Source organism: Penaeus chinensis, chromosome 27, assembly GCF_019202785.1.
Source record: "Penaeus chinensis breed Huanghai No. 1 chromosome 27, ASM1920278v2, whole genome shotgun sequence".
NCBI lineage: Eukaryota > Metazoa > Arthropoda > Malacostraca > Decapoda > Penaeidae > Penaeus > Penaeus chinensis.
The window spans coordinates 12,270,180-12,280,179 of record NC_061845.1 but is presented as its reverse complement, the minus strand read 5'-3'; the positions used below and the strand labels follow the sequence as shown (position 1 = coordinate 12,280,179).

General features: G+C 39.2%; 1 protein-coding gene across 2 annotated transcripts in view; it reads left to right on the top strand.

Moving 5' to 3' along the window:
* The window catches only part of LOC125039570, a 10,819-nt gene extending 4,208 nt beyond the window's left edge, over window positions 1-6,611 (top strand). For both annotated transcript variants that reach the window (XM_047633662.1, XM_047633663.1), the window contains exons 3-4: window positions 1,278-1,466; window positions 4,515-6,611. In XM_047633662.1, coding sequence (XP_047489618.1) covers window positions 1,278-1,466; window positions 4,515-5,966 — 1,641 coding nt within the window. In that variant the 3' untranslated portion in view covers window positions 5,967-6,611. The remainder of the gene's footprint in view (window positions 1-1,277; window positions 1,467-4,514) is intronic.
* Window positions 6,612-10,000: the final 3,389 nt, after the last annotated feature.

Sequence of the window (10,000 nt, the reverse complement as noted above, 5' to 3'; positions counted from 1 at the left end):
AAGGTAGACATGGGTAGATGTTTAGTGTTGTGTAGAATGATCTGTAGTCTGTAATATTTTTTTTATGGCTCTATCAAATTTGTAAAGGTAAAAATGTATATTGTAGATTTACTATTTCTTTTGCACTGATGTATTGGATATCAGATTGTCCTTAACTGTTTAGAAAGATTTGGATTATGTTTACAGGAGTCATATTTACCTATGATAAAATCAGGATAGTAAGGTTTATATGAAAGTGATTTAAGTTGACTTCCGTTAATTTTTGGAAGATGATTATAATGTGGTGTTTTTTTAATTAACGCTTTAGCTGAGGATCTAGGTAACTGCTTCATCTATTTCTCCTCTTCCCTGTTTCCTTCTTTTTTGGCTTTGGCGTATTAGTCATTTTTCTTTTTGCTTTTTTCGTTAAAGAAAAATGTTAAGCAGTGCTTTGTCTTCTAATTTTGTATACTTTATTTTTTGTTTAATTGTCAATTTATTTGCTTACTTTTGGCAGATTCTCCCACCCTTCATATTGATGTGTATCTTCCCTTTTTGAGAACTTTTCTTTTTCTTTCTCTTCGCATTCTCATTCTCTTCCTCTGATGTATGTATGTACTTCTCATCGTTTATCTAATTCCCTCATCGAATATAAAGCTATATTTTTTGTATCCTAAATCATGAATATAAATTACTTTTTTTTGTATTATATAATTACTACGTAGGGTTATTCCTACAAATATTTAACAGGTATATAAGAAATTATGCCAGCTTTTATTAGGGATTTGTATTTCTTAGTAGATATTTGTGTGATTTTTATTATTTTGCCTTTAACTACTTAGGAATTTTGTGTTGTTCTTAGACGAGTTGACAGTAACAAAGAGGCTTATTTGCATCTCTCAGGACCAGCTTTAAAATCTTAAGTTCATATCACTTCTCAGTGTCCCCCTTAGATTTACAGTTCATAACATTTATCAGATTAATTTTTTTTTTATGCATGTGTTATGTAAAATAATTTTTGCTATTCTACTTTATATAGATAGATATATCCATAGACATATACACATATACAGAAACACACTCACACACACACACACACACACACACACACACACACACACACACACACACACACACACACACACACACACACACACACACACAAACACAGTATCTGATTCTTTTCACATATTTTATTACTTTGGAAAAATAACTAAAATTATGATTATAAACAGAAACTTGCATACATTCGTAAGCTTTGACACAAAAAGGTATCTCACCAACCTATTCTCTTGTAGGAGCATCTAGTGAAGGTGAAGCAATGGTGGGATAATGAAGAATGGTTGGGCATGCAAGACAATAAGACCAGGAGGATGATACGGGATGTTTGTTCAGACATGCTGGAACTCTTCAACTCCAGCTGCACGTGTCCTATTTTCCAGCTGACCCTGGAGCTGGTATTCTCAAAGAAAGCCGGGACAGGACAGGTTGGTAATAAGTAGTGATTTTTATATTTGTTTACCTTTTTTTTTTCATTCACAAATATCATTATGGTTTTAGTAGTTAAATTAGTAGTAGTCTATTAGTAGTTGTACTAGTAGTAGAAGCAGAATATGTTCAAAACTCACTGAAGGAATGCTGCACAAAATTTTATAGAATATGCATTTTCAAGATAAAGCATTGAGGTAAATGATATGGCTATTAAGATAGGAAATGGGGTATTTCTGTCTTCATGTAGTAGCAGTAGTAATAGTAGTAGTAGTAGTAGTAGTAGTAGTAGTAGTAGTAGTAGTAGTAGTAGTAATAATAATAGTAAAGTCTTTGCAACACAAATAAAAATAATTATACCAGGATGGCATAGATTATGCACTAAGTAATATTCATCATCATCATTTGGGAGCTAACGCCGGCAGGAGTGCATAGCTGCATCCACCCTTTGCTTCCACCTACGAGGGTCCCTTATGGCGAGCTGCCAGGCAGGGGCCCGGCCCATCTCTAGCTCCTCATGACAGGTTTGACCAATCTGCCCAAGCCACGATCTTCTTGGTCGTCCCACATGCCTCCTCCACCCAGGGTTGTCTCGGACAGACACAACCTGGTGGGCAGGGTCATCCTGTGGGAATTGAGCCAAGTGGCTGTATAGCCGGAGTTGGGGATCATGGATTGTGCAAGTAACAGGTCCTGTACCGGTCTCACGGTGCAGCCGTTGGTTGGACACATGGTCCCGCCAACTGTACCCCATGATCCGGCACAATGGTCTGTTACAAAAGGCATCAAGATGAGATTCCAAAGCACAAGATAGCGTCCAAGTTTCGCTACCATATAGTAAAACTGGCAGTATCAGGGCCTTGAAAACACGTAGCTTGGTCCTTCTGCACAGGTACCGGCATCTCCAAATACTCTTGTCGAGAGATTTCATGACCCCTGCTGCCAGGCCAATCCGTCTACTGACTTCCTGATCTGACAGCCCAGAGTTGTGAACTGTGCTACCGACGTATATAAAACTCTGTGACTTCGATGTTTTCACCGTAAGCACGTACCGACTGCACAGGGTCTCCTAGTAGGCCCCAAAAATCCTGGATCTTGGTCTTGGTCCAGGAGACCTCTAGTCCCAGGCGGCTTCGCTTCATTGCAAAATGCATCAAGAGCCGCCACTAGGGTTTCCAGAGATTCAGATAGAATGGCAACATCATCAGCAAAGTCAAGGTCTGTAACCTTGATATTGCCCAGAGTTGCTCCACAGTGACTTTGGACAGTAGCTCTACCCAGTATCCAATCCATGCAAGTGTTGAAAAGTGTTGGTGCAAGAACACAGCCTTATCTCACGCCTGAACTAACAGGGAATAATCTCGACAGGGCCCCACCACACTTTACAGCACTTTCAATGCCTGTATACAGGTTTGCTATTAATCCAACAATCCTTGTTGGAATTCCTCTTAGCCTCAGGATCTCCCAGAATGATTCATGATGCACCGTATCAAACGCCTTCTTGAGGTCGATGTAAGCTGCGAGTAGCCCACGTCCGATGACTCAAAGCGCCAGGATGTGGTCTATTGTGGACTTACCAGGAGTGAATCCAGATTGCTCCGGCCTTTGGTGCCTCAACAGGTGGTCTCTGATACGTCTCAGTAGGATGTGTGCGAGTACCTTGCCTGGTACACTGAGTAGTGTAATGTCTCAGTGATTGCTGCAGTCCCACCGATCCCCTTTCCTTTTCCAGAGAGGGATGACCACACCCCTCAGCAGGTCAGGGGGAATGGTACCAGTCTGCCAGATGGCAGACAGGACTGCGTGCAAGCCCCTTGCCATAGGTTCTCCACCAGCCTTTAACAATTCAGCTGGGATGCCACAAACACCTGCTGCTTTACCACTCTTCTGCTTGGAGATTGCCCCCCTGACTTCAGTCAGGGAGGATGGATCCTCGCTGATGGGTGGGTCTGGCAGAGGAATGTCAACATTACCCGCATCCATGTTAACTGTTGGTGGATCAACCTGATACATTCATGCTCAGTTATAATAGAGTTTGTAATTTACGTTTTGCTCTTTAAGAAGGAAATGCCACTGTATAATGATACTTGAAACTCCCCTTGTTCCTCACACCTATTAACCATCAGTTCAGGTCCAGAGATACATAGAACGAAAATGCATTTTGAGTACACTCGCTAAAAAAAATATCATTACTCAGGAGTAGATGAAACCGAAACAGTTGCTAGGAGTAGTTATTTATTTTCATTATTATTATTATTATTTTAGCAATCCATAACTACTACAAGGGATGCGAACACCTTTAGTTCTGCTGGCAGTGACATGCAGACTGTCAAAAATCTCTGGGTAGTTTGAGTGGATGTTTAGCAGCGGTGTGGGGGAGTTGACAGATGTCAGGCCCACGAATTTACAGGGTATGCCTATGTGGAAATCCTGGATGAGATGTTTCTGTCATCAGTGAGAGCCATGGTGTCCCCCAAGTTGGAGCCATTTTCCCTCGTCCAAGATAACAGCCCCATCCACACTGCAGTTTCATGAAGCCATGATTTTGGCAACACCCCGAGATTACACTGTGCCACATCCACCCAAGTTGCCAGATCTCAGTCTCATTGAGAATGTTTGGACTGCCATTGGCAAACTTCACCCAAGATCATACCCGCAATTGTTATATGCTCTGCAGATGGATGCCAGGTAATGGCAGAGTTAGTAGCATCAGTGCTATGAAGACTTGCCAGAGTTGATATATTTGAAAATGTCAGTTTTGTGTCCATTATGTTTTTCACATATAAGAATGATAGGGTCATGATATGACACAAGAATTTTTCTTACTAAATACAATTTTGAATTGCACTCTCAGAGTTTGCTTTGTCTTTGGAGTTGATAATGTTTTGTTTTAAAATAAAGACACTGTTTGATGTTTTGTTTTTCCTTTTATTCAGGGCCTTTGTTGCTCTTGGTTTTGTTTATCTTATGGCTTGTGTTACCTTAAGTATTTCTTTAATTTACTTGATTTAGTATTATCCATGTTATTGAATTCTCTCTCCTTTCAGATGCTAAAGTCAGTTTCAAGTGAAAGGTGTGCAACACTATGCAAGTTTTTCCAAAAGCTTCAGCCATTTGGGATTGAAAAGTTGATAACAACCCATCTAATGTTGGATTGCCCATCAGTGATTGTTAGCATCTGTGAGAACTCACCTCTAATGAAGTACCTCCACTTGAATATAGAGTATGCAAAAGGAGACATCCTCAGGAAGATTGGCCTAATCACACCCTCGCTTGAGACCGTCATTGTGGTTGTCAAAGAGTATGAGCTGAATGAAAAGGTCTTACCCACTCTAGAAATGATTATTATTGGTGGTGAAGGCCTGGAAGACAACCTCTATTCAGGCTTCTTTAATGGTCTAACAAAAACTGAAGTTGTGCAGAAGATCCAGGAAGGAGGCTCATGTGAATTGTCTTTCCCCAACCTGAAATACATTGATGTAGGAAGCCACAGGGATGTTAGGGAGTTTCTTCTCCATTTGTTGTACTTCTACCCTAATATCAGGAGTGTGACATGTGATTCAGAGAACTGGATCCTGAGTAAATACTCCCTGGATTTCCCAGTGATGACTCAGGCTACCCTGGACTACAAGCCAGTGTCTCTCTGGGGCAAGACAATGGTTTACCAGCTAAAGGATATGAGCTTTTCATCATTTTGCTTGGCAGCTGTCAAGGTTCAGGATATTGTTTCACGGTATCAGAGCCTGGAGCATATCAGCCTGCACCTGATTAAAGGCTCAAGGAAAATTGAGTTCACAAATGAAACTGCAAAGGAATTGATTTGTGGGATCAACTGCAGATGTGTGACAATCTGTGTGGAAGTGTACATGGACAGAGCTGACCTGCTGAGTCTATACACACCTACACTAAATGCCATGGGACCATCTCTTCGGATCTTGCAGCTGCATTTGACCAATGAAGTGAATGTAGGTGCTCTGTGCCAAATGATAAACATGTGCCCTCACCTAGAGGAGCTGGCACTCATGACCTCATGTGAGAGATGTGAAGTAGAAGGGGAAAATTTCACAGAGATTCGATGTTGCAAGTTAGGGGATCTCAAGTGCTTAAGTTTTTCTAGTCGGTATAATGTTACAAATGCCATGTATTCTTTAATGGAGAGGACTATTTTTGCTGCACCTAATCTGACCTCACTGGAACTTGAACTTGGAGGAAATAGAGTTAGTGGATGGCTCATGAACATAGCTTCAGCTGGAGCACTCGCTAACTTGAAGCTGCTGCGCATAAATTTTCCAAAGATTTATTTTGATTACCAAGTTCTCTCTAGCTTTCTCTTTTCACTAATTAGCACATTACCACGGCTCTCATGCCTTATGCTTGGAAGCGTTTGTGATTGTGTTGTAAGGCGAATTCGGAAAAAGTATGAATATTCACAGTTAAGGATCATTGGAAGAGAATCACCATATATTGCATTCCGATGCCTTACGTCAAGATATTGTTGACTACCCTCAAAAGGCCATACAAAATCACAATTTTCTTATGGGAAAAGTCACTAAGTTATAATAATGGAAAGGTGATAAGCAGCTTGCATGTTATGTGATGGTCAGACCTAGTCCATTGTACCTGAGATAAATCAAATGAGATATTTATTTTCTGATTGGTTTATCATTTGCTTTTGTTAGCTCATTATATTTTGTTAGATTAAAGCAATTTTCTTTTTGCTGTTTTTTATAATGAGTGTGCAGCAACTGTGTTTATAATAGTAGGTTTATATATATGACAGAAAAATAGTATGATTTGAAAAGGAATTCTTTACCAATATGTGTGATTCTGAATTTTGACAGGATCTTTTAAAGGTATATATGCAAAATATACAGTGTGTGTGTGTGTGTGTGTGTGTGTGTGTGTGTGTGTGTGTGTGTGTGTGTGTGTGTGTGTGTGTGTGTGATTTGATGTCTGTCTCTTTTGGTTTTAAAGTACAGAAAGTGTAGGAATTAGTTACCTTTGTGATCCCCCTTATATGAATGTAAGAGGGAGAGAGTGTGTGCATGTGTGCACATGCCCGAACACACACACACACACACACACACACACACACACACACACACACACACACACACACACACACACACACACACACACACACACACACACACACACAGACACACACACACAGACACACACACACAGACACACACACACAGACATACACACACACAGACATACACACACACACATACACACACACACACAGACACACACACACACAGACACACACACACACACACAGACACACACACACACACACACACACACACACACACACACACACACACACACACACACACACACACACACACACACACACACACACACACACACACACACACACACACACCTAAGGCCTGTCAGACAGTGTCCAAGGATGCACACATGGCATGAAATGGCTTTCAATATCCCTGAGCTAAAAATTCAAAAGACAGAAATTGACTACATGACAGCTTTACCCATCTCCTCACCACTCCTTCCTCCATCCTTGTCCTTCTATTTCCACATCTGCTATCCTTTTGTGTACTCTTTTTAGCCCAGCCAAGTGGGATAGATTCTTTGAGATTCCCCTTTGAGAGTCCCAAGCTCTACCCTGACTGACCTCACTGACAAACCTATTCCTGCCCAGCTCACACCTCCCTTAGCCCATTGTCAGTGGGTTTGTTTACTGTCCCCTTTAGATGTTAGTGTGTTTTGTTACATACAGATGGCTCCATGTGTGCTCAGCAGCAAGGAGTCAGTCACCCTAGCGACCGACCCTGATTTCCCCATTCCTTGAATTGGCGGAAAAATGTGTTTTTCTTTCCGATATTATTAATATTGACATTGTTATCATTCATATTGATATTATGATTATTAAATTATTATTAAAATATTGATAACATCAAAGACAATAAAATAATAGAAGTAATGCGTTAAAAAAAATGAAGGAAGAGAGTAAACAGATGAGATAGGTAAGAGTAATAGCTGACTCCTTGGTAACTAAGCACTTGTAGAGCTATCTATGTATAAAGACAATATATTAAACTTTTATTACAGTGGGCATGACATTGTAGTCTTGCCACCTGTGCTCATTGGGTTGATATTTGTACTGGAACTGTCTCCATTTCCCGGACTAGTCACTCTGTATATGACAAGAATTAGTCAGACTGTGATGCAGTATCTGAACATTCCTACATAGTTCCTCCCAAAGGCCAATTTTACCAAGATTAGCTTCCATAGACATGACCTCCCTCATGAAGTTTATATTGGCAGAGGGTTTTAGATGTCTAGCACATTTATTTTGCTTTTAACCATTAACCATTAACCATTGGCAGAGGGTTCTACCCTGTTTGACCATATCAATTACTCCCCCATCAGTGTCAGAATGTTGGTATTTTGGTCACCTTGCCAAGTTCTGTTGCTCCACAGCCCACTGCCCTTTTTATGCCCAATGTGAACATGATCGTTCAAATTGCTCTGCACAGTCACTCATGTGCTAATGTGGTTTCTCCCTTAACGTAGCTGCCATATCTGCAAGTTCTAGTCTGATGTAGCAGTTCTCAGATTCAAATTTGGCCTCACTTTACATGCCAGACAGGAAGCACACAGGCAAGGTTTTTCCAACGCTGTCCTTCACTCTTTCATCTTCCTTCTTCCTAAGATGTTGTAACATCATAGTGCTATATGACCTTTGATGTCTAGTGCATTTATTTGTTTTAACCATTAACCATGAACCATTACCCATCTCCCCAGACCCACACAGTGATATAGTTGGGACAATGTATTAACAGTTTTGACTGAAATGTAAGTGAACCTGCATTTTTTTTTTGTTTTTTTTTTTTCTTTTTCTTTTCTTCTTCCCAAGTTTGAAAAGGGTGCCCCCCTCCCCCCCTTCAAACACCACTAGTAATGTCATGACTATGTAGTCTTAGTACAGTGATGCAGTTCAAAGATCATAGGAGAAGGAAGTACCCTCTCACAACAGGAGGCCTTTCCCAAGACCAAGGGATATTCTTCCCTAATTATTGTGCAGTAAGGATGGGATTGGATTCTACTTTCCTATTCAAGTAAGGGAGTGTGCATGAGTCAACTCTTGGAGATGGTGTAACCCCTCGACAGTGAGAGGGTACTTCCTTCCTTGTTGTACGTGAACTGTAACACTCACTATGTGTAGGTGTAGGAGACATGTGTAACGCTGCTTGAGTAGTCAATTTCTCTGGGTTGATTGAGCTCCATTTCATACCATGTAATTGTCCCCAGATTCTGTCTACCAGGTAGTGTGTATATATTGTATGTTTGTGAGCAAGTTTATATCTGTGTCTATATTTAGGTTCTTATCTAAAGGGATGAAGAATACTGAAATGCAGTATCCCATACACACACACTACGAATGTAATAATCTCAAAAAACTGCTTAATGGGAATATACAGCTTCTAGGAAACTTACAATATATCTTGAGCAGATAGTCTTTTGCTTGATGAACAAAGGAATGGGATGGAAAACCCTGTCAAATATAAACAACTGCAGCATATTGTATTTCATAATATGATAAATGCTTTTTGGTGTTAAACAGTATCTGCTTATACTTGGGCAAATTACTTGACAGTTGAAGTATGTCTAGAGGTTTTTTTCATTAGATATCAGATGGGTTACTGGTCTGTTTTCAGTTTGCTAGCTATTTTAGGTATGGAGGGTTTTAATGGTTGAATATTCAGGGGTAGAGATAGATTATTATTACCTTTTTGTATGACTTTTTTTTTTTTTTTTTTTCTTATCCTTTCCCTCATTTTTTGTTTTGTTATGTATTTTGTGGAATAAATCATAATTAGGAGCATGGAAGTTTGCTAGAATGACAGTTTCAATGAAAAGTATTAAATGAAACATAATGCAAAGAAGAACATAATATTTATGTGTTGTGATATGCAAAACAGTTAACTTGCAAAAACTTGAATGAAGAACATATAGTGAACAGATGCTTTAAGACATTAATTACACAATGCATGAAATTTGTTCTGAACTTCAAATAAAGTATAGAGAAAAGAAATAAAGAAATTAAATAAATGGTTGCCCTTGGATTGAGTACTATTGCATTTGTATACTAGAACCATATTTTCATTTGCAAAGTATGAAACAGCAGACAGTTTTAAGGAACAGCAATAAAACATATATTTATTTACATGTGATGATGTACTTTCTTTACTAAAGATGTATTTCCTAATACATTATCTCTTTCTCATATAATTATTTTTTCATGTAACTGTTTATCTTTACACTGTAACTGGAATTGTGGACAGTGTGGTATGTATATATGAACAGGAGAAACTTGATAAATATATATACTTTTTTTTTTTCCAAGGTTCTGTTTATAGTTGTAAGGGCATTCTAATTGGTAAATATTTCTTTTGTGCAAAAAATTGAGATATTTGCTTGTCTGGGATTTTCTAGATTAGTTATTTATTAATTTATTTTGTAAATTCTTTGTGAGAGGTGCTCTTGGATATTCCAT